This window comes from Astatotilapia calliptera, chromosome 17, assembly GCF_900246225.1.
Source record: "Astatotilapia calliptera chromosome 17, fAstCal1.2, whole genome shotgun sequence".
Lineage (NCBI taxonomy): Eukaryota > Metazoa > Chordata > Actinopteri > Cichliformes > Cichlidae > Astatotilapia > Astatotilapia calliptera.
In genome coordinates this window covers 38,075,794-38,101,084 of record NC_039318.1, presented here as the reverse complement: position 1 = coordinate 38,101,084, position 25,291 = coordinate 38,075,794, and the positions used below count along the sequence as shown (strand labels likewise).

At 43.4% G+C, this 25,291-nt stretch overlaps 1 protein-coding gene across 4 annotated transcripts in view; it reads left to right on the top strand.

Annotated features, from left to right (window-relative positions):
* Window positions 1-25,291, top strand: part of nek7 (NIMA-related kinase 7) — a 61,925-nt gene that overhangs the window by 29,102 nt on the left and 7,532 nt on the right. For all 4 annotated transcript variants that reach the window (XM_026146423.1, XM_026146424.1, XM_026146425.1 and 1 more), the window contains exons 3-8: window positions 2,948-3,088; window positions 3,741-3,803; window positions 7,421-7,531; window positions 15,845-15,953; window positions 17,053-17,160; window positions 22,720-22,814. In XM_026146423.1, coding sequence (XP_026002208.1) covers window positions 2,948-3,088; window positions 3,741-3,803; window positions 7,421-7,531; window positions 15,845-15,953; window positions 17,053-17,160; window positions 22,720-22,814 — 627 coding nt within the window. The remainder of the gene's footprint in view (window positions 1-2,947; window positions 3,089-3,740; window positions 3,804-7,420; window positions 7,532-15,844; window positions 15,954-17,052; window positions 17,161-22,719; window positions 22,815-25,291) is intronic.

The window sequence follows — 25,291 nt, the reverse complement described above, 5'->3', positions numbered from 1 at the left end:
CTCTCTGTCCATCCCACTGCAACTTTGCATCAGTGCTTCTGTCACATTATGCAAAATCATCTCCCAATATGGTTGCATATTCAGCGCAACACACCTTGGAGATAATAATGAGTATGTATAGGTTTAATTTAACTAACTCTCCATAAAATGTATGGATATAGATCTTTCAGTCAGATGTCAGTGTTTTCCGTGTTGTCGTAGTGAATCCTCGTAGTCCCCCCTTTAGACGTACGGTTGTGTTGAAGGGTTTGTTGTGGATTGTGGAAGAGTGCATCATCTGTGAGTCCTGACAGCTCGGGATGACGGCGGTGTCATGCTGAAAAATGCACACACCTCAGCGGTGTTAATTGGGCAGGGCATTTGATTGGCTCGCGCCTCTTCCTTTGGCTGTCAGCTGCGGAAAAACATTGAAACGCATGAATCGGTGCCCCCCCCCCCCCCCCCCCCAAAAAAAAAAAAAAAAAATCATCCATTCTAGTGTTAACAATCCAGTTTGATATTGTGCTTCTCATCATTGTCTGAATTTCATGTCTTTTTATTCTTATTTTACTTGTTTTTTTGCAGAAATGATTTTTGGCCTTTGAATAAATTATTTCAGGTCATTTCTTTCTGATATATTCGTTGGCTTTAAATGTTTTTTACTTTAACGATACCTCGTGCCTCTCTCAGGTCAGCTGCATCGTGTATGTTTTTCAGTGGGTGCCCACTGTAACTTTGTGTAGAGCGAACAGCTGTAATGACACACCCTTCCTGTGTGTTTTAGCACCCAGCAGATTCATTTTTGACCCTCTCCACCTTTTTATTTCCCTCCCCTCGGTCCTAGGTCACTCGCCCCCTGAGCTGCTCCCACAGCAGCGCTGGTGACATGCAGCATTCTGATATCTGTCACCTTGTGTTTGTTCCTGCTGACGCCTTTTACAAGTTTACCAAAAGGCTGGAAAGGTCACACAGCACGCTATGTGTATTATTCACACATTATATCCAAGGGGCTCATTCTGGTTTATTTTTGAGTGTTTTTAATTGCGGAGGTGAGTGACTCAGTAGGTACAATCACTCACGCAGTGAGGAGAGGTGTGGAGTACTTTGTTCTGTGGCCCAGTGCCAGACTGTCAGTGATGGGACTCGACAGATGAAGGGAGAGGATTTCACGGGTGCTGTTTGATCAAACACACAAACAGAAAAAACACTTGGATTAAATAATATGAAGCCTATATTTACGTGACTATTTTCCCGTCCTCATTGGAAAATAGTCAACTCACCTTTGCTCTGCTCTGTTTTTGCTACAGAACAGCGTGTTAGCCTCCCTGGATGTTGCAAGGTGTAAGTGCACGGTCTAATACAATATCATGTTACTGTAGTAATAAAGCATTACATTTGGCATACACGACATTAGGGCTGCCACGATTACGTCGACTATCAAAATCGTCGACGACTGATTTAATAGTCGATGCGTCGTTTGAAGCTTTGTAAGATCCTGAAAGACGCAGGAATAAGTAGCAGGATTTAAGAGTGTAATAACGGACTGAAACAGAAGATGGCAGCGCTGCATGTACAAGGATGCCAGCTGCCGTTAAACCCCGAAGAAGAAGAAGCAGCAGCTGTGTCCCAGAATTCATAGCGCGGCCCAGCTCAGTTTCCAACAATGGCGGCAGCTAGTTAGTTTTAATGTTACTCTTATTATTCTTTCTGGGTCACAAAATAAACGTTTAACATATTTTCAGGCGAGAATGTAGCTGTGTAAACCTCAAATATCTGCTCAGTTTATCAAGACACCGCATATTTTCAAAAGCGCTCCGACGTTTTCGGAGACGTCTGTTACCCACTAGCTCGATAGTTAGCCGGGGGCTAGGCTAACTAGAGCCGTGAGAACACCGGACTCCCCGCAAATCGTTTTCAAACCCACCGCCGTCTTTCGCTACTCAGGTTAAACATGATATATGAGTCACTTAGATAACTTTAAAATGTTATTGTTTGGCTTTTTTCAGTGTTTTATTTGTTCCTGAGTAAATCGGTTTGGCTGAGATTAAAGTTATAGTTTTTACACAGCTGAATAAACCTCAAGCAGACAGCTGATTATCAGAAGTGTGAGATGCTCAAGAATTTACTCCGGTGTCCTGTTATATTTTAGATAGCAAGGAGTTTATTAAACTTCACCGAAACAATCTGCAAATTTCATTAAACTTTAATAAACTATCATCTTGTCTTTATTGTTAGTTAGCACAGACCTTACACACTTCAAGCTGTAAGCTAATGATAGTTATATAAGAGCAGATGCTGCTGGTGCAATAAGCTGTAGTTTTACGTCCAATGGATGATGATCTGATTAGTCGACTAATCGCAAAAATAATCGGTGACTAGTCGACTATCAAAATAATCGTTTGTGGCAGCCCTACATGACATGATACCGTTTTGCTACCTTCAAAAAGTTGAATGATCGTGTCACACAGTGGAAATATAATCATTCCTGCCGGCAGGGTTTTTAGCGGGTTGCAAACACTATTTTTATTGTATACGGGGATTTTAGCTTCTATTTGGGGTTCTGACTGTGTTTTATCCTGAAAATAAATGGTGTGTTTGAAGCCAGCTAAGTTTCTGTGCTCTGAGCGCTGACCCACTCACTCCCCTTTCTGCTTGTATGTATACAGACGTGGTGGTGAAGATTTAGGTCCACCAGTTTAGCAGCTACAATCATCCTTGAAGACCTTTATGAGCATCTTTGGCAGCGTCTAACCCACATCCTCCAGCCCTCGTCTTTTTTATCTTTCAGTAATGCACAGATGGTTTCACCTCAGTGACAAACTAGTGGCAACAGCAAAAATCCTGCAAATACTTAGTTTTTTTATTTGTTTTTCTCTTACACAGAGAAAGAGAGAGTGTGTGTGCACGTGTTCATGGACTGATATCATGCGTGAATAGTTACTAGTTGTATTTTTCCTGTTTCCTCCAGAAACCGTTGCAGCCAGATATGGGCCATAATTCACTGGCTAACTTCCAGATTGAGAAGAAGATTGGACGCGGCCAGTTCAGCGAGGTGTACCGAGCGAGGTATCTGCTGGACAACACGTCTATGGCCCTGAAGAAAATTCAGGTGAGGAGCGTAAAAGCAGCGACACATTTAGCCCGAGTTAAATCTGTCACGAGGTCAATGCTAATATATTCACACCAGCGGGTGTTTCGGTCCTTGAAGTTCACCTGAGCCATACACGGAGCATTTACAGTAGTAGAAGCTCACATATAAATACTGCTGCTGTTTCTGGACAAACACAGCTGGGTCACACTCGCTGAGTTCGACTTGTCACTATGTAGAGAAATTTAAGAGAATGTAATTGTGAATGTGTTAGTGCCGCCAGAGCGGTCAGCATATTCAACAAAGTCACATTTGTGAGGTATTTGCCTGTGAAGTGCAGTTTGACTCACAGTGTGACTCTGCACTTGTGTGTATCTGCACTGGCAGTATCTGTGGTATTCACTGCCTTCTACACTCGCACACATTGATAAGAGGACACGTTATGTACACACACACACACCTCAGATATACGGGCTTGTTACTCAGATATGAAACACCTGTAGACACTCCAGCGCCACCCTCTAGATAACAGTAACCATGTTCTCTGTTTAGTGTTTTTTTTCCACCCTTAGTTTTCTACATCTCTCCATCTTACATTTTTTGAATATGTCATAACACCTCCTCTCTGTCCTCTCTCACCCTCTCTCTCTCTCCCCTTTTGATCTCTTGATAGATATTCGACTTGATGGATGCCAAAGCTCGGCAAGATTGCATCAAAGAGATAGATCTCCTTAAGGTAAAGAACCAGAGAAGAGGGAGACGGCGCCATGCGCTGCGCTCTGTTCTCTTAAGGTGCCTCAGCTGAGACCTTCTACCACATGAAAACAATTGATCTGCACCAGACGGCGTGGATCTGCGTGCTGTGTGTGCGTGCGTTTCCTCGGATTGTTACAAATACAGTGGGGTGTTGGAGCATTTGTGCACACGAGTGAGAATGTGAATAAGTGTGTGTGTATTGCTTTCTCCTTGAGTGTGTGTGTGTGCAGAGGTACAGCAGTGTTAAATCCCCCCAGGCACACATCGGCTCCTTTTTAATGCCAAAACTATTGTGTTTTTTTGTGTTGTTGTTTTTTAACAATCTTTTTGTAATGTTTAAAACCAGCCAACAGTGCATCAGCATGGAGATGTAGCAGCGTCTCTCATGTGTCTCCTCACTTTGCTTAATTTAGCTTTACTGTTTTTTCTTTGTGCAATGAAGTTTTTGTGCTTATTAAACCACCTTTAACATGTGTCAGCCAGGCTGCTCTTAAGCACTAATGAACAAACTAACGACAGCTCCGATGTCTTTCCTGTCTGAGAGATCCTAGATGTGTGTCAGAGCCCTGCCTGTGTTATCTGACTGTGTGTGTGTGCGTGTGTGCGTGTGTGTGTGTGTGTGTGTGTGTGTGCAGTTCTGGCAGCCCTATCTGTAGCTTTCCTTCACGGACGCGTGTGCACTGCAGGCAGTTTGGGCTCATATGTACGCTCAGACGTACACATTAGACAGAAACACAAAACACAACCAATTAGTTTGTGCCACTCAGACTTCATTGGAGCTCCCGGGGCTTTTTGGGCCAATCAAAGACAACGATACTCTGATGCAGGCGAGACCAGGCTGTAATCTGAGTAGCAGACTGTTGAGTCGATGGCAGAAGACAGCAGGGTTTTCCTGTTTGTAGTTCTGACCTCCTAAAGGGGGTTAGGACAGAGTCAAATGTTACACTGACCCCAGTGACCGTGTCTCTCATTTCCTGTATGCAACACCTACATTTCTGCATTTCTTCCCTTTAATCGTCTTTGAATCTATAGAATTTATTTCTCCTGTCTCGGCTGCTTTTGCTTTTTTTGATTTTCCATTTTCTCCTTCACTGCCTTGTTTCCTTCATCCATTTTCTTTCCTTCTTTTTATCCTACGAGCTGATTCTTGGTAAACATGGAGCTGTGCCTGGCCCCGGCTGCCCAGCCAGCCTGATAATAAAGGACTGAGTGAGAGAGAGAGTCCTTCTCCCTTATCCTCCACTAGACAGGCCAACAGGAGACAGAGCCAAATCAGAATAATGAGAGGCACACTGGCATGGTTCGACTGGAGTGACGCACAGTCGCCCATGATCACACACACACACACACACACACACACACACACACACACACACACACACACACACACACACACACACACACTCTGTTGAGACCTTTCAACAGTATGTCTGTTTGTTTGTTTGTCTGTCTGTGTTTGTGTCTGCTCATTCATCTGTTATTTCTTGCTGTGGCATGATGACTTCAACTCGAGAATCTCACTTCTCCTTCTGTCCTTTTGTCTAAATTTTTCCTGATGGGAATGTTGGTTGTAGGAAGAGCCAGCGCTCTGCCGCTCTGATGATTTCACCATTCTTGAAATCTAAGAACGGCGTATTCCTCTTACTTACGGTTACTGTCTTGGGTCGTATTCTGATTAATTATCTTCCCTAATGAGCAGTGAAAGGCTGTTATGACGTCAGGTTTTTTCCTGTGTTTTGTTTGATATCTATCAGATTGTACTGTTGGTGGACAGTTCAGTGGAGAACATGTTATCAAACCTCACGTTTAATTCTCTACCGTGTCGTGATCCAATAAGGCAAAGGCAGCGGAAGCTCTTGTGCTATACGGTGCCATATTTGAACAATATGCCCGGGTCCTTGTTTTGTTAATAAAACGAGCTACAGCTTTAAAATCAGTTTTATCTTGTTCTCTGTACGAGCAATAATATATTCTTTAAACATTAATATGTACTTTAAATGTGTTTCATTATGTGCGTTTAATCCATCCTTCTTCTAACAAGTTAAAGTGGATGATTTTTACATTCGGTGAAGTGGAAAACACGTTAGTGGAACGCAAACGATTCCTTTCTGCCGGAGAGGCCGAGTAAACGCCGATTCACATCTAAACGAACCGTTTCCATTCCTACCAGCTGCTTTCCTGTTGGCATCTAATTTCATTTATAATTACGCTGTTACTTAATTTGCTAGCATGCTTAATTTTGTGCCATCACGTTACATTAGTCAGTGTCTCGTTCTTCTTTGGAGCACATCACCAGCTCAACAAATATCTCACATCGAGTCGTGCATGATTAAGTAATTACACACACCGGTGGGTCTCAGCCAGCATGTGTAATTACATAATCATGCGAGACTCTATGCGATATTTCCCAACGAATGGCTGTTGTATTGCAGTAAGGTCCCATCCATCATTTACATAAACATCTGCATGCGAACATATCTGTATCCTTCGCCTGGGGTTGAAGTTGTGGGAGATGAGCGGGGCGAGGAGGGGAGGGAGAACTTGTCATCGCTCCTCGGCTGTGCTACAGCGTGGAGCCGTGCAGAACTGCCACTCCGAGCCAAAAATACATCTGGCGAGAGAGGACGAGGGAGGGAGAAGGAAAGATGGAGACATGAGGAAGGGAACGGGAGAACAAATGAGAGAGGGGAATGTGGAAGGATGCAGAGATGGAGTGGAGAGTATAGCGTACTGTACTGTACTGTGCTCCTCTCAGCATCATCCAGAGCATGAACATTTCTTTAATCACAGCACAGAAAGCAGAGCGGAGGACGCGTGTCACACCACTCCGTCTGCTCGCATCACCGCCGCGACTCTTCGCACAGCACCGCCGCTTCCCTTTCCCTCCCCCTCTGCTCCAACTCGGCTCACCGTACCGCTCTCCTGTTCTTTCTTCCTTCCTCACCTTTGTTCTCGTTCCCTAGCTCTTCACCTTGCCCTGTCTCCATCATCCGCCTTGCTTGTCTGTGTCACTGTGTCATTTGCTCGTTCCTCTTCACTGCTCCTCCCCCCTCCCCCCTTTCCCTCTTCTTGCTCTGGATGGATTGAAACTTTTTGTTTACTACAAGGAATGCTGTTCCTGCCTTATTGACCAACCAACAGGAAGGAATCTCAGCTGCAGCAGAGGCTGGGATGCTTGTTTTTCTGACTGCCAGCCGTGTCAGCCTGTCAGGCGTGTGTGTGTGTGTGTATATGTGTATGTGTATGTGTGTGTGTGTGTCTCACACATGAGTTGTTGTCATCAGAGACAGGAGGCTGTTGTGACATGTCAGCCAGCTTTGTCACACTTGGGGACTAAAGCTTCTCATTAGGTCCACATGTATGAATCCCATGTACGGTTTAAACAGTCTTGTTTTAATTGGTGGTCAAAGTTCATGACACAAACCTGTGTTTGTTACGGTCAGGCTCATTTTATATAAATGGTGCAATAAGTTTGCAAGACGCCTGAGGAATGTGACCATGTCGGTTCTTAATGTGACAAGTGTCACCAGCAAGTCTTATTTTTGCTTTTTATGCTTCCTGAATGACACGTCTGTCTTTTTCTTTTCCCCCTGTCAGCAATTGAACCATCCCAATGTGATAAAATACCACGCGTCTTTTATTGAGGACAATGAGCTGAACATAGTACTGGAGCTAGCAGATGCTGGAGACCTCTCTCGTATGATCAAGGTAAGAAAGTCTTTACAGCAGCTGCACGTCTAAGACAGCAGGAAGAACAGCTGATTTGCGAAATATATTGAACATTCAGCCCAGGAGCTGTTAAGGACACAGGCAGTGTGGTTCTTCAGATGCAGCAAAAATCCTGTAGTTTTATTTTCTCAGGAGGGAGTGATGGTGCCAGCGCTGATTGTTTGTAGTTTTTTGGTTTTAAACGACTTTACTCGACCCGAGTCACAAATACAGCATCGACTCTTCACAGCGGTTTTTATAATTAGGAGCGGTTTCACCTTAAAGGTACAGTAATAGGATATTGTACTTTTAAATATACACTGATTAGTGTTTAGTTATATCTTCCAATAACTATTTGTGTTCTTATAAAATTAAAAAATACTGTATTTTTTGGCCCATAAGGCGCACCAGATTATAAAGCACATTAAGCGAAACAAGCGTTAGCGTTCATCCTCCAGCTTCACTGTGTTTATGCTATGCTAACATAGCTGCGTCGCTAGCCATAGCACATCATTATATAGCAGCTAGCCTAACTTCAGTAACCCTACAAACGTCACTGCTGTTTAGTTTTCTGTCTTCATTTATGTTGGAAGTGATAGCAGAGCTGTACGTTTGAATTGTTTCAGAAATCTCTCAGTCAGAACATGCTATATCATGTTTAGGTGGAAGCTAGCGAGCTAACTTCCTGCTAACTTCTAACTGTTAAATTTAATAAATTCTGTTTTCATGGATGCCTGGATGTTAAACTTAATACACCTGGTAAAGCAGCAACGCTGATCATTTTATTAAAGATGAAAGAATTTAGACAGTTTTTAACTCTCAGTGATGCTGCAGTGTTCGTTTGACTTTGGGACCTGAACCAGACGGAGTTTAGGACCCAGATGACTCCGCGAGGCTCCTGACTACGGTAGCCATAATGCTCCGACAATCCATCAGGCGCTGCGGCTTCGTAGCTTAGCAAAGTCGTACTAAAACCCAGTTTTACAGCCTCCTTCAGACTGTAGATGTGTTGAGGTGGACTACAGATGCACACAGCAGGAGCAGATCCACTGCAGACATGTTCTCAGTGTTGTGTTCGTACTCTTTTTAATCACTTTACAATTCACACTAAAACAGTTGTCAAAATCAAAATTTATTAAAACCCCTAAAAATACATGTTGATTGAATACACAACTCCAAGAAGCATAAAAACACAATTTGGCTAAAAACACAAATGCAATTTTCAAATCATAAACTAATTTCTCTATAAACTCACAAAAATTCATAAAAACACGATTGGATTTAAAACATAAACATGCAAATTTGAAATCTCATATACATCACTTAAAAATACAGTTTTTTGAAAATTCACATAATATACAAAATATAAAATACATTTCATGCAATTTTATTACAAAGGTTTAAAAACACACATTCATTTTAGTCTAAAACCATCCCAGACATTTCAAAATACATTGCCTAACCTAAAATTCAAAAAAACTCACGTTGGAAACCAAGCCTATAAAAGGCTGCACAGTAGAGAGGAGCTCATTTGGGAGCTGACCGTTGAAGAGGCAACATCTCTCTCTCTCTCTGCATTCCCAGTTTATTCATTGTGCCCCAGCCTGAAGAAGACCTATCTTGGGTCGAAACGTCGCAGCAGTGGGCACATTAATTCATTGGTTTTCACTTATTAAAAATTAAACAATTTTATTGATTTCATCTATTTTTGTTTAAAAACAAATTTTATTTACTTTTTTTACTTTTTCTTTTTTTCTCGCCTTGTTTGTGATTGTAAATTCATATACACATAATTTACATATCTAACTGGAATAAATAGCACATTAAAACAATTATTAAATAAAGATAACAAAGGCGACATCAAGAGATACAAAAAAATCCATGGGGTCCCGGATGGACTCAGAAGGCTGGACGGTGGTGCGTCACGGGAGAGGGCGGCTGCCTTCCCGTAGACGTGTCCAGCAGGGGACAAGTGGCAGGGGTGGAGGGATGGACCGAGCACCGTCTGGACCCTTTAGGGACCGGACTCAATCCCACATCCCTAACCCAGTTTTACAGCCTCCTTCAGACTGTAGATGTGTTGAGGTGGACTACAGATGCACACAGCAGGAGCAGATCCACTGCAGACATGTTCTCAGTGTTGTGTTCGTACTCTGGGTTAGGCTACAGTGCAGAGAATGACTTCAGAGATACACAACTGATCGCACAGTGTGAAGTCTGGTCAGGATGAATAATACCTGGTCACAATAATAGCCGGTCAAACATGGCATCGTTTGGTGTCAGAAGGAATTACCGGCAAAGAGGCAAATAAGTGCTGACTATGCGTTATAATTACAAGATTAGCAAACGTTTTATTTGACAGAAGGAATGAAGCCAGGAAGTCTGTGGTCTCCTGTCGTTACAGGATTTGGACTTGCTGGACATTGAGTCAATGTGAATCATCCATTCCTTTCTGAAACTAAACACTAGCTAGCACTGGGCCTCCCACAGCCTCCTTTTATCTCAGCACCACATGTTGGTGTTTGCCACAGCTGTGAAATAGACATGGTTAAAAAAACAAGCGATGATTATTGGTCATAAAGGCCAAGTGAGTGCGGTTTGTAACAGGATACTGCATCAGACGTTTAGAAGAAGTTGTGTTTTAGTTATGTTTTAATGAGTTTTAATGTCATTAACATTAAAATCTGCGTACAGGGTCAAGAGGTTTTAGTTCTGAGTTCAGGAAACCAAAGAAAAATTCATTATCAAATTTCCAAGTCAATTCAAGTTGAATTTCAATTCATGAAAAAGTTCAAATTAGGGTTCAAAATTGTGGAGAAACCTGTGTTTTCTGAAACACTGGCTGAAGGTCACCTTCATTGTCTCTGCATCTCACGTTCGAGCCAACAGACTCTGGAAGGAAGCTAACGCCAAGCAGCGTTCACAGTGACTTTAAGTTGACATAGCAGGACATTGAACAGTGTGTTGTGGTTGACTAACCTGTCAGCCTGTAACGTACGAAGTGGTTTAACTTGCAGTCGAGAGAAAGAGCGTCAAAAAAAACAAGAAACGAGGTGAAGCCAGAAAAAGGCAAAAAGTTCACGGTGAACTGTTCCTCGACTGACCACAGGAGGCTCCTGAAGCAGGTTGCTGGTTACAACACAGAAATATGGCAGAAACACATTTTTATAGCCTCATACAAGGAAAAAAAACAGTCTGTGGATGCATCTTCCTCGCCACGTTTGGAGCCTCAGTTAATCACCAGGCTCTTTGTTCCATGTCTAAAAAGTCAACACAGCAGCACCAACAATCGAACACTGAGGCCTCAAAACAGGGACTTCACAAACTAGTGTCGTAGTTGCCACACATGGAATGAATCATTGGTTTTAATGTAAATGTAATGATAAAAAATATTCTATACACAAATGTTTTTGTTGTTGTTGTTGTTTACTACACCACTACGATTTTTATGCCATGTGACCCCTCCTGTCAGTCCTCCTGGATGGAGACAAATACCGGATGTATTTGTCTCCATCTGGGCTCAAACCAGGGTTTTGGTGTACAAACCAGTACACTATGGAAACACTCACTTTGTTAAGTGTTTACACGTCCGAGAACAAATGTCTGATTTATTTATTTATCTTTTTCATTTGCAGTTCAATTCAGTTTATTTGAGGTTTTATGCATTTTTGCATCAGTACCTGAACGACTGTACTCTTCACAAGCGCTGACCAATAAGCTAAATGCAGAGTGAAATTCAGATCAAATGTGTAATAGCCAGTGTTGGGTAAGTTACTTTAAAATAGTAACTTAGTTACATTACTAGTTACTTCCATCAAAAGTAACTCAGTTGCTTCAAGTTACTCGTTACTTTCAAAGTAACTAGCTAGTAGGGAAAGTAACTTTGGTTTTACTCAGAATTCTCTTGTTAATGTGTTGCTTCCATAACTTTGCCAGTCTTCTAGCTTGCTTACTTGCCACGGTGCACTGTGCCACCTACCAATAGAAAGGAAAAGATAATGTGCATATTTCCACGAGAGAAATCCCACGCCTGGACCGTCATTGACTGCCGCCATGATTCTAGCCTACGTCACAGCGTCATGTGCGCCTTTTACATCCAACACAAAAACTGCAGTCGTGGTGCTTTCGATTGTACTCAGAACTCTGAAATTCTGCCTTCTGAATAGGAAGATGTAGGTAACACCAGACTGCAGATGAGCTGCATACAGGGCTGGACTGGGACAAATAAATCGTCCCGGGCATTTTGACTGACCAGCACGCCATTATAGGAAAACTCATAAAGCCTTTGAATGATAATAAACACTGTTGTGACAGTGATGTACACTGTTCTGATGGTATATATGCATCAATCTATCAATCGTTTGTTGTAAGATTCAGATAATTATTTTTTAAAAACGAGACATTTTAAATGAGAATAACAAAGTATTTCTTTGTGCCCCCCTCTCCCTGTTAATGCCCTACCTGCCCCCCTGGCCACACTTTGCTAGACCCGCCCCTGCACAGTTACCAACTGTCAGCTACTTAGAAAAGGATCCTGGGGTTATTTGTCTCTCAGAAACAGTTCATAACTTCAACTCATTCATGTCACCTAAAAGGTAAACCTGTTTCTCCATCACCTGTTCAGCTCTGATGATCCAGTAAGGACATCTCCTGGTTTCATCTTCATGTTTCCCTCTCACCACATATCCAAACCGACATCATGACCAGCAGCTTTACAGCTGTGGCTCCAGCAAACATCAGCTGATACTAGAAATTAATATTAAATCAATTCTAACAACAGCTGATCAAGCTTAAACGTGCTGCTGTTGTTTAGCGCGACATCCGCTGGTTTCCTCTTTCTGGCGCAAAGTGGGCGATAAATAAACAAGAGAGACGATCAGCTGATCATTGATCAGTTTCATGATTGAAGCAGAAACGGGAGAGGGAGGGGGAGAATGAGAGAAGAAGAGGCAGCTGTGCAGCGTAAACACAGAATAACTCCAGCTTTGTGCCTTTTCCATTGTAGCTGAATTACGGGACAAACTGTTCCTTTTCACCTCAATAAGAAACGCGTAATATTTCCTCTGAATACCAGACGGGACGGTTGGCAACTCTAATAACTTATGAACAAAATAAAGTTCAACATCAGTAACATCATAGCACCACCCAGCTGTATAGAAACTCCGTCATGCTAGCTAGCACGCAGTACAGAAAAAGTCAGAATAATGAAAATAAACTCCACCTAAACTTGGTTCATATCTGACCCAGAGAGACTGCAGGTCATAACTTCTTACCTGAAGTTCAGTTCACACTTGGACCGGCGGCCGCCTCGGGTCTCTCCTCCTGCCTCCCCTTTCTCTCATCCACCTGCTGGCCTCCACCACTTGCTAATGTTACTGAATCTGTGGAAGCTCCGCGATGCCACCACACGAAGTAACGAGTAACGAGCCTATCTAAATCCCAGTAACGACTAACGCGTTCCTGGTTTTGGCATAATAACTAGTTACCGTGCTCGTTACCACAATAATAACGTAGTTACTGTAACGCGTTACTTAATAACGCGTTAGTCCCAACACTGGTAATAGCATTAAGCACATACTGTGTTGCTTTGATCCTGTTAGCTTTCTCTGCGCAGGAACTGAACAGGATTGTTCAGAAGTAGCAGTGATTATATCCCAGGCTCACCCTCGTCTTTGAGCTCGACCAAACCTCCCGTTATTATAAAAACCTGCCAGTATAGCAAATTAGTGGTGTGCATGTAAAAAGCCTGGTCTTCTCCCATGCATAAATGATGCTGCAGCGTTGTATCAGCACAGCTCGACAAGCTGTTTGCAGTCATGCTCAGCAGCTCCACATCCGCATAGTTCAACACAGCAAATTAGGAGAGGCGAAGATTAGTGGTACAAGAGAGTGAACATGGCAGGCACAGCAGCACACACACAGATATATATCCGGTACACATACACTCGATACATATGGCGCACTGTGTAAGCAAACAATATACGAGCATGCCACCAAATGTTCAGAGATGCACTTTACAGAGACGTAACACGGCAGTCTGCAGAGGTGAGACAACCAACCGCGGAGCGTCACCTCTATCTTAGCTAAGCTGCCGAGGACGCTGGGAGCTGTGTCACATCCTTATGGCTGCTGACAACACACGCTCACGTGTGCACGCCTCTTCTCTGCACCATTTGTCTTCTGCACCGCTCTAAATGATATGTTTTTGCAGTGTAACAGTGGCAGTCCAGAGGTGCGTGCCAGGGCTCAGTCGCCCCCCCCCCTGCGTGGCCATAATGTGAAGTAAACACATAAGTACAGTGTGCCATATGTAAAACAGACGCACCCCCCATGCATGAGTTTAACATTTTTTATTCTGTTTGATTTCTCGTCCTCCACGCTGCTCTCTCTCTCCCTCGCTTCTCTATTACTCTCTCTCTTTCTGACCATCTCAGAATTCAAATGAAATCAAATGGTCCTTGATTTGCATGCACTTACAGAATATTGCATGTGCAGTGTTTGCTGTTAAAGGCGTGGAGAAGAGCGCGCTGGTGGTGTCGGTGGGCGTCTATGTGCTCCCCCATTGACATCAAACGGTCCTCTGATATGGAAATGGGAGGGCAAAGGAAGAATGGCTCCTCACTGAGGCTTTGTTTGGATGTAGGCCAAGGTCTATCCCTCCCTCTCTCCTTCCATCCATCTCTATCCTTCCTTTCTTCCTAACCTTAATTTTCTGCATCTCTCACCCTCACCTGCATCGTTTCCTTTACTGGCTCCCATCGTTAGACTGTTTACACTCTCACATCTTTCATTTCCTCTTTTTTAAAATCTCTTTTTATATTCTGCAATAATTAACAGCCCGATCCTGTGACTTGCTTCTTCTTCACTGATGATCACATTCTTCTGTGTGGCAAAAACGCAGAAACGGTCGGGATGCACAGATTGCATAATGCAGCGATATCAAACATCAGACGTTTGGCTCGCTGAAATTGTTCATGTTGACTGATTTTAACATATCGACAAACAACATTGTTGTCACAGTGTCGGGGGCCTATTTTTAGTTGTAGCATGATTTCCACTTTATGTTTGCTAAATGTTTCAGATGAAATGTGATGAAGACGGGAACGACCTTAAAACTGCAGCTTGTTACTAAATAAAGAGCGCAGCCTTAAGCTAGGTGTAACTGTGTGAACAGAAAACGTTCGAGTAAATGTTTACAAACAGAAAATAAGGAAACAAAATATGTTTATTGATGATCATTTTAAGCATTGCTGTTGCTATTGGCCCTGAAGTTTAGAATTGTTTACAGTAACATTGTTTATAGTAACAATTTTAAAAGTAGCCACTTTTGTTACTATTTGTTCTCCCGGCATCATTAAATTTGGTCTGATTTGAAGCAGAGCAGCGACAGCCAGAGCCACGGGCCGATACAGTCAGTTTCCACTAGTATTACTCAATCATCATATACATCATACATGCACATTCCTGTTTCAATTACATATGTTATTAACCTTTGGTGGTGTGTGAGCAGTGCATCAGCGTTTCAGGCAGGTAACTTACTGGAGTGTTCCACTTTGAATTTTTCTAAATAATTTGTTCTAAATACTTAATTCTCGTGTGCATACAAGCCAGGCTTTTTTTTACACCCTGCAAATGGAGCCACCCCATAAAACTCTGATGTCAGCCATACTTTATGCATTTGGTTAGTCTGCACTGCTGTCTGAGGAGGAGCTCCTATCATCGGTTCTTATTTTCAGCCATCGTAGGTCAATAAGCTCTGTCATCACGAGGCCTTTTCTTGACAGGGACCAGTTTGATGAATGAGAACACTCGGCTCTCCGGAAATAAATAAATAAACCTTTTAAACTACTGGAGCCACCGTGCCACAGAAAGCTGCACCTAACAAAAGTGCTGCGTGCCAGATGGGAGCATTTTAGATGGTACCACAAATTTCTTCTGCCTGTCTCTGAGGATGCATGTGCTTTCTATTGTAGACCATAGAGAAAATGAGACGGAGCTCGGTTAAGCAAATGGACAGAGCTAGACGAGAGTCTGGGTCGCATTAGGAGCGGAGTCGCAGAGAACGGGAGCGATACTGTACAAAGACACACACTTGAAATTGTATTCTGTGCCACACGGGACTTTTTCCATTTATAATAAAAATGTTTTGTTCGTTCTTTCCTTCACTTGTATGTCATTTTTACTTTGATGTCCTGATTGTGTGTGTGTGTGTGTGTGTGTGTGTGTGTGTGTGTGTGTGTGTGTGTTTACGTGTGTGTGTGTGTGTGTGTGTGTGTGTGTGTGTGTGTGTGTGTGTGTGTATTTACTTCACAGCACTTTAAGAAGCAGAGAAGGCTTATCCCAGAGAAAACAGTGTGGAAGTACTTTGTTCAGCTCTGCAGTGCGCTTGAACATATGCACTCTCGGAGAGTCATGCACAGAGGTATGCACACAACACACGCTCTTATTAACACAAACAATTAGAGGACTTTTTCATTCATTACAAGTCTTGGAAAATCCCTTAAATTTGTCGTTTATTTTAGTTTTTGGGATTCTGTGCTACCTTGAATATTTAAGATTACTTACAAATTTGTGTGCACTGATCTGCTCTCAGCACGGGAGTGACAAGAAATGGACTGGATTTAACTACGAGACCCAGTAGAGCTCGTATAAAATCTGATGTAATCCTGAGTGTATTATTACACAACATAAGGAAAAAGAACTTATGAGTAGTTTGGTGCACTGGCTGTCAGTAGGTTTCCCAGACGTGGACTAAGTCTAGTCCAAGACTAAAAGAAACATTCAGTGAAGACGTCCACTTAAAAACAGTTTATGGTCTATAACTGTTAGTAAGTTGGATCCACGTCTGGCAGCGCGAGCTGTTCAAGTATTTTTAGTAGCTCGCTAAACTGAAGTGAGAATGCTGAAAAATGTTGGAAAATGTTCAGTGTTTTTCTGTAAAGGTGCTTTTTAGTTCAAAGTCAATGTGCTTAAAGTGAATTTTCTTTAGTGTGAATGAGCGTGTTTCATAAGGCGGGGGCTTAAGTGTAGGTGTTAAACAATACATAGACCAGAGAACACAGTGTTTATGGGCACACGTGCTTTGAATAGGGCCCAGTCAAGTCGAGTCCTGGATTCACATGCATAGGCTACACACACACACACACACACACACACACGCCCACACGCACACGCCCACACACACGCACAGCTACAGGTGATGTACTTCCGTTTGGACTGACTTTGATTAGGGCTCAGGGACACTAATGAACCCTGAGCTCTGAGCTTTAATGACCACTTAGCAGAGACGGCCTATTCAAAAGCCGCTTACAGTTATACGGGAGTAGTAAATTTCAAAGCCCGACGTGGGTCACATTACCAAGGTGTTTGAAACTATGTTAATGTCCAAATGATATTTTCAATGATGGACTTTATGCTTCCAGTTCAGTCATGTTTATTTGGTAGAGACTAAAAGTAAAACTTTCCTGAATTAATATGAAGAAATTATCGTTTGCAAGCTGTCACTTTTCCTTCACTTTCAGACATCAAGCCAGCCAACGTATTCATCACAGCTACTGGAGTAGTTAAGCTAGGAGACTTGGGACTGGGGCGATTCTTCAGCTCTAAAACAACTGCTGCTCACTCGCTGGGTAAGTTATAGCAGTCTGTACATATGTGGATACACCAACAACCCCCACTGCTCAGTAATCTCCCAGTGTTGGATGTGTTTCATTAGGCACGGGCAGCTCAGAGCCATGTGTCATGTAGTCATTCTGCCTGCGCCGTTCTGTGCCCGGCACCTCCGCTGGCCACTTAGCTGCTTCCTGTTACCTTGACCTTTAACCCTGACACAGATGAAAACTGAGGCTGGCGACACAGAGGTCCGATTGAGACTGCGCCGCTTTACAATCGCGGTTATTGTAGAGTTGATGGGTGTTTGTGTCACAGAGGAAATAAAACTGCGTTATTTTTGTTTCAGGAACTGTCATTGAAGCCGCCGCAGTAATTAGGTCTTTGTCCATTTGGTTAATTTTAAAATGTGACATATCATATAGCCACATGACTGCAGTCAGTGCAATAGTTTTTATTGTTAAGGAACAGCACGGTGTTGGGATGACCTGACGGCCAATAGTTTGGTTTTTAGCACAAAAAAGATTCTTTGCATTCAAGTTATTAGTTTTCTGCACTGTTTGGTGTTTTTAGTCCGTCTCCTCTTTGTGTGTAATAGACTTCATGAACAGATGCGTCACTATTTTAAATCTGGAACATGTCAACAGGAGAGAGGACAGCATTGTGCTGAGTGTGTTTAATAAAGTCTCTATTTTAGTATAGACACAGAGGCATGCTGGCAATCTTCCCCAAGTAAGAAAAAAATTCTCTTTTTTAGAATAATTATTGGTTAAAATTCATACAAAATTCCCATTTTTTTGTTGTGGTGTTTAAACGCAGCATCTTAGCAACAGCACATACAAATAAGCGACGGCTGCTTATTTCATGCAAATGATTTTAGATACTTTATTGAGTGTTTTAGAAATATAGCCCAGAAACTGCACGTGTGTTCTTTGTTGTGCTTGTCCGTCCTTTTTCTGCATGTTCTGTATTAAAATGGTCAAGTGATGTGTTGCACTGCTTTAGTGAAATAGTCGAATGCCCAGAAAAATATAATAAAACGTGTTACTGATCATTGATGGGACTCGGGAACACTGGTTATAACTTGGCCTTTCTGCGGTACATGAAGGTGCTATCCAGTATCCCCTGGGCAATTTCAGATACTTCATAGATTGGAAAAAGTAGGAAAAAAGAAGAATTCCTTGGACAAATATAAGTACTGCCGTTCACACCGTCTCACTTCCCTATGTCAGACTGTTATTACCACAAACAGCGTGCTATTCTCAGCCTCGTACAGCAGCGGCTCAGCCTTTGAGAAAGTGTGAATCACATGATCAAGTCAACAGAAGCCCTATCAGCTGCAGTGCCTGCAGAGCGGGGTGAAAGCGCCTGTGATTGCTCATTAAACGCTGAGTCCACAGCGCCCTCTTTAGGCCGACAGAGGACAAGCAGAGGGGTCAACTTGAATACCCCCATTAATCTGATGCTATCAACATATTTCTTTAGATTTAAGTATGCAAATAATATTTTTATAATGTTTTTTTGTTAATTCTATAATATTATTAATTAAAGTTCATACAAAGTGCAGTAAACAACAAAACTAAATTAAATCAAACCTTGGCATAAATATATTTAGTTCCATCTCTCCAGGGCTGTCTCATGGTCTTCCATGAATTTGAATAAGCTTGTGAAGGATACATGTGAGATGTTTGAATGATTAATTGCACACATGCAGATATTTATGTATGATCTCGTTCTATAGAGGCGTGTAGCGTCTATAGGTTAGTGAGACCTGCCCACATTAAGGACTAGGAGCGTGTCGTGCTGTCTCCTCTCTTTCTTTGCCACCTCTCTGGCTATAGCTTTTCTCCATCCCTCCCTCTGGTGCTTTGACTTTAGTCAAATAAGGATGAAGGTGTAGGTGAAGGAGAGAGATGGAGAAGGTGCGAGGATACTAGAATCTGAGAGTAGAAGGGAACCAATACTGAAAGAGTGAAGTGAGAAAGAGAGGAGAAAGCAAAATGTCACAAAAGGAAAAAAGCATAAGAAATGAAGAAAGGGTGACAAAGAAACAGAAAAAGAAGTGTAGATGTCCCAGGTGTTAGAGAAGAGTGTGACAGAGTGACAGAAGAAGAGGAGAAAAAGGAAAGAAAAGTTAGTAGGAGCAGAGTAAGAGCAGAATATGACAAAAGTGACAGGAAAAATGGAGGAGAAGAAGGAACGCGAGAAAGAAGGATGGAAAGAAAAACTGTGAGGAAGAGGTGTGTGTGTCTGTGTGTGTGCGCGCAATCGCGTGGGTATGTAATGAGCCCAGCCACACAGCTGAACAGTAGAGCAGGGCGGTGGAGCTGAGATGGAGGTCCAGGCATACAGCCTGTCAGCTCCTAGGCTTTCAAGTCAGCTGCAGACCCCCCCCCCCCCCCCCCCCCCCCCCCCACACACACACACACACACACACACACACACACACACACACACACACACACACACACACACACATTTTCTCTTTACACTCTTGCCCACGCTGAGAGAGACAGTCTTTTTGTCTCATGTATGGATGTGTCTGTGCACACAGATGCACATTCATACGGTCTGAATTTATGCACACGCTCATGCAGAGGTAGATAATCATGCAGAAATTTGCAATGTGCATGCACATTAATGTGCACAGTATCCAAACTTCCAGATATAATACCAACCAAAAAAATCAAATCAGTATTAAGAACACCGAGCTGCTGAGTTACTTAGATTTAAGGTGGATACTTGCATTTAAGCAAGAAAACGATTGAAAGAAAGAGCAGGACCGGGAAGAGGAAGTGAATAACTACTTATTACTGCCAATCGGCAGTAATATAATATACCTGTAATTAACACCTGTAATGAGAAAGGTGTTAACGATGAGTTCTGGGGGTGAACGAGGAAAAGGAAAAAACAGAAGGGGAGGATCGCATAGGTCGATGTTGGAAATGATTTTGGGATTTTACGCGTTAAAGCCTTGGTTATGTTGGTTAAAGTGGGCATAAACACAGAGGCATAATATAAATGCAAAGAAAACCATAAAGGGTTCACTGGTGTGGGGTTGGTTCAGAACGGCTGCTAATGAGAAACGCAGCGATAGCTTTGGAGCGGCACACAGATTAGAGGAGGGTTACCCTGGTAATGTAAATGCTTTACTTAGCATTAATATGACAGTGTTACAAGCTACAGTGAGTGCAGTCTAATCAATAGTTGTATCTAAAAGGGGACGAGCTTTGGTTACATTTGCAGCAGATTCACGAGTGCACGGGCTTTATTGTGGATGGCTTCTCACCTCCTATACAACACTTATCCTGTTAGGCAGAGAATACAGTGTTGTCATTGCTATTCACAATAATGGAAATCAATCCCAACATGACTTTCAATTTATTTGCATGAATAAGTAATGTGGCCTTAATTCAGCTTGCTGAAGGAGCCGAGCCGCCGCCGCTGCCTTTTTTATGCCACTATTAGCATAAGAGAAGCTCATTCTTTTTAATCAACTAATAATGAATGTTAAGGGAGCCTGTTCAGACCGCACCATGAGACCTCACACACACACACACAACCTGATGACCAATTAAAACAGCCATTCCCAGTATCATGTATTCTTCCACTGGCTCTCTGGCTTCTTCTCTGCCGATGCTGATTATTTTCGGACTGACAGGTAACACTTCATTATTCACAATCACACATTTAACAGAAAAACACGTTTTCTCAACCCAATTAGATCTGCATCGAAATTAAAGCCGTCATTTCAGTTCCCACAGACTTCAAATCTAATGCCCCCTCTGTAATAGTTTTATTAAATGCAGTTACAGGATTCGAGCTTCCTCAGACCTGTTAATGTGCAGAATAGCCCCGCACGCCAGCGTAAGAGAGCGCTAAGGCGGCAGTTACGTTTTCACGCAGGCTGACGTTTCTCCCGAGTTCTTTCCGCTCGAGAGCCGTTCCCGCCCTCCCAGCTTCCCTCAGCGTTTGTGTGTATTTTAAACTCAACAAGTCCATAAAAACTCTTACTCCCAGCTCTGCACGTTTCCCGTGACACGTTTTGTTTATGTGCTTGAGGCAAGACTGATCAGGTTTGGATCAAACAAACAAAGAAGAAACACCACCCCATTTAATTAATACTTTTTGTGTGTTTCGGAGCCATAAAAACACTCCTGCAATGATTTCAGTCAGTCTGTAACATCACATAATGTTTAAGATTTAATTCTATTGGTTACACCTCAGAATAAGAAAGTTAAATGAGGCGGGGCTTGGACTGAAGTTTAACATACTGAACCAGGTTATATGTTTTTGGTTTTTTTGGCTTCACTAAATCAAACAACTGCGAGAGAGGAGGATAACAAAAAGGTGCTTCTGCAGTCTTGTTTTAGGATCAGAGCAGCCTGTTGCAATAAATAAATGTTCCTTCTCTCATTGATGCTCCTTAACAAAAATCAAAGGGTTCATATCTCCAGCATCTAGAGCCCGTTTGACTTTGTTCTGATCTCAGAGGATTTTCTGAGTGATGACATTATTTTCTAAGAGGATTCATGACTCAGCAGGAAGCGTTTTTGTTTAACTAGTGATGTTATTCTGAAGCGCTGTCGTCACATTAGTTACAAGACTAAAGCTAAAATCACGCTTTGCAGAGGTGTGCCAAAATCTGGGCTTAGAGGAAACATCGATTACAGTGCGTGAATTGACTTATAAGTTAAAGTTAAAAACTGACCACTGAAGTAATAAAGCCTGATACAAAATAACCGCTTAGTGTCAGGTTAATAATCAGCGTGGAGCCTAAAATGCATTCAAGCTAATGTTGATTATTATTGAGCATATTTAGCTGTTTATCTTTAACTTTATTCACATGATCTGAGGTGTTTTCAGCAGGTTATGGTGCTGGTGAAATTCCCATCTTTTATATGTGACTAATAAAAAGCCTCTGCTGGTGTGCTTGGTAGACTTTTACATGGGAAATCACAATAAACAGAAAGCAGATGAAAAAAATCAAAGCTTGCATCAAACTCATCCTGCAGAGTCACGACTGTATGCCGAGCTGCGGCTCCTGGTTGTGTCCAGTTGGCTGACGGTCTGATTTCCTGGAGCGCTGCCATTCGCTGTGGCAGTTTGGGATTCTTGAGTTTCAAAACCAGAAACGGGCCGACCGCTCCCCGGGCGTATCCTCTGACTGCTGTTTCAGATCATTACGGAGCCCCAGTAATCAAAAGTGATTGATAAATGGTGTGTGTGTGTGTGTGTGTGTGTGTGTGTGTGTGTGTGTGTGTGTGTGTGTGTGTGTGTGTGTGTGTGTGTGTGTGCGCGTGTACACAGCTTTGTGTTGTCTTGAACTTGGTCCTGGTCCATGGTCCTGGTATGTGTGCTGATATGTGACCTCACATCCAAGCTTATTTCAAAATGACACAGACGACACACTTTGTTACAAAAACACGTTGAAGCTCCATCACCGTGTGAGCCGTGTGGGTGTCGTTGTTGATGTGGAGGAGAAACAGGTTTGCAAAATGTTAACGCTCATTTTGTTTTTGTCCTGTTTCCTGTTTCGTCCACTTCTCTCCCCCCTCCCTCCTTCCACCATGTTCCAGTGGGTACTCCTTACTACATGTCACCGGAGAGGATACATGAAAACGGCTACAACTTCAAATCTGACATCTGGTCGCTAGGATGCCTGCTCTATGAGGTAAACTGGGAACGCGTGCACACACTGTCACCTCGCACTCGACGGTAGGAGTGACACGAGAACACATGAGCTGACACGTGTAAACAACCCGTTCTCATCCATTGTCGTGCATGAAGATATGTACACACAAGCAGTAATGGGAAAAATACAAACACGCACGCTTCGTTAGTGATATTATCTTCTAGATGTTCTGTCGCTGTTGTTTTCCTCTCGTCTGATCGCGGCTCGTTCAGGCCTCGCAGTCTGTTCTGTAGACCTGCTAAACATTGAGAGTCTGCTGAGTGAAGGGAACTGACATGGCCATGTGTTTTAGATGAAGCTTTCCGGTGACACTGACTAGTTTGATTAGTCGGGAGCAAACCACCACAGGGCGCTGCTGTAGACCACACTGAGTGGAGACAAGCCCGGGAGGAGCACACACAGAGGGAACAAAGGGAAAGGAGTGAGGAGCAGAACGATGATAGACACGGATGATAGCAGTCAATCTGACATCGCAGCTCGCCGGCGTTCCCGCGCAGACACACACGGCCGGGCACAAAGTCAGAAACACACTGCGGGCTGAGGAAATGCCCACATTTTCCTCCCCTCGTCTCTCCCGATTCCCCTGAGCTGCTGATCATTTGGGCTGCATTTCAACGCACCAGTGACTACACCTTCTCTAAAGCGCCTCAGGCACAGAGGTGGAGAACGCGTAAGGAAGAAGTTTGAGCTCAGCTTGCAGGTCATGGTTGCTCAGAGACCACAGTCCTTCATGCTAATTAGCTCCCCACAATGCACTGCGGCAGCGCACGTCTGTGGTTGGTTGAAGGATGTGGATGCTGTAGGTCACACTCAGTGTTTGTGTGTGTTTGTGTGATTGCTTGCATGGAAGCCGCTCCGGTTACTGTTAAGAAAACAGCTGGGCTGCACTGGGTCTGGCACGCCTACAACAGTCCCAGCCTTTACTCTTTACACATCAGACTTTGGTGTTACATTAACATTTTCCAGCAGGCCGCTGTCTGTCCATTTGTTAAAACTTTCATCATGTGCTGCATCGATTGTTTTCCACTTTTAGCTGGCACACAGCACTTTGATCTTTCATGCATTTCACTGGCGTCACAGTCTAGACCAAATGCAGAGAAAGTACGATGGAGACCAGAGATGAGGAGAATCTGGGAGTGAGCTCGAGAGCAAAAGTGAAAAATGGATGAGACTGTTTCTCTTTGAGTAAGCCAGAAGGCAAGGAAGAAAGATGGAGGGTGAAAAAGTTTAGGAATCTATATATGAACAATATAGGAAGCTGGAGAAGGGTGGGGGAATAGGCAGGAGCCATAAGAGTGAATGAAAAGAGAGGAGATGGAAGGTTTGGGAGCAGAGGGGAAGAAGTGAAAGAGGAAAAAAGCGAGAGCGGGGAAGTAGATTGCTGGAGCGAGGAGAAGGATGGGGGGTGCTCATTCAGAGAGAAAGTACTGCAGGTACAAGAGCAAAGACAGAACTCCAGCCATCAGGTCAAGGTGAGCCATGCAAGGTGCCTGTGGAGATAAAGATTTTACAAGCTTATTGTTACCAGAGCAGCGCTCACCACGCCATGCATATTCTCTTTGAAGAGCAGCCTCTCGCCTTGCACTGTTCTTACTGAGAGGGCTCCGCGGTGCATTCGTTGTCTGGAAACTTGCCTCTCTCCAAAACTCTCTTCTCCATTCCTCTTTGCTCACATCTTCAGCTTTCTCCGAATGCCTTCCTTTTCCTCACTTAACCTTCAGGCATAAGGAATTCACACAGAAATCCACGCCTGATCCCTTCGGTGCTCATTGATTTCACTACAATAGGAGGATCGCACTGGTTTCTGAGCGCGTGCGTCCGCGAGCGCGCGTGCGTTTGTAACCCAGGGAGTTTGAGAGAGCCTGCGTTTTTCATCCTCGTGCCTGGGGGTTAAGTTCGGGTCCAGGGGGCCGCACGTCAATACCTGGTCATTGTATCTGCGTCCGTCTTCATCTCCCATTCTGTTTGATCCCCTTCTTGTTGTGTCCAACTTCATTACATCATCTGGCCCCGCGCCCTCCGCCCAAACCGCCGACACCGCCGTAAACGGGGACGCTCAGCTGGGTTGTCTCCCACGGCGACATGGTCACATGGTTGCAGGGCAGGCAATGAGACTGCTGTCTGCTAGCGCTCGTTACAGTCGAAACCACCTCATACTTGAATCAGTACCACACACACACACTCACACACACGCACTCGCACAAACTCACACACACACGCACTGTGGGTCGCCTGCTTGCATAGATCTCTTGCGGTTTCTGTTTTGGTCTTAAAGTTGGAGGAGGAGAATATGTCAAGAAGTTTTACTGGAATGCGTCTCCTTCCTGTATGAAGCGTAACCATCCGTACCTCTGACTGTGCCCACGCCCCCTCCCCTCTTGTTTTGCTGGAGCTTTTACGAGGCCCAAAAATGCCGGGTCCTCTGAGCAGCTGGCGTTTGCATGTGATGAGCTGTG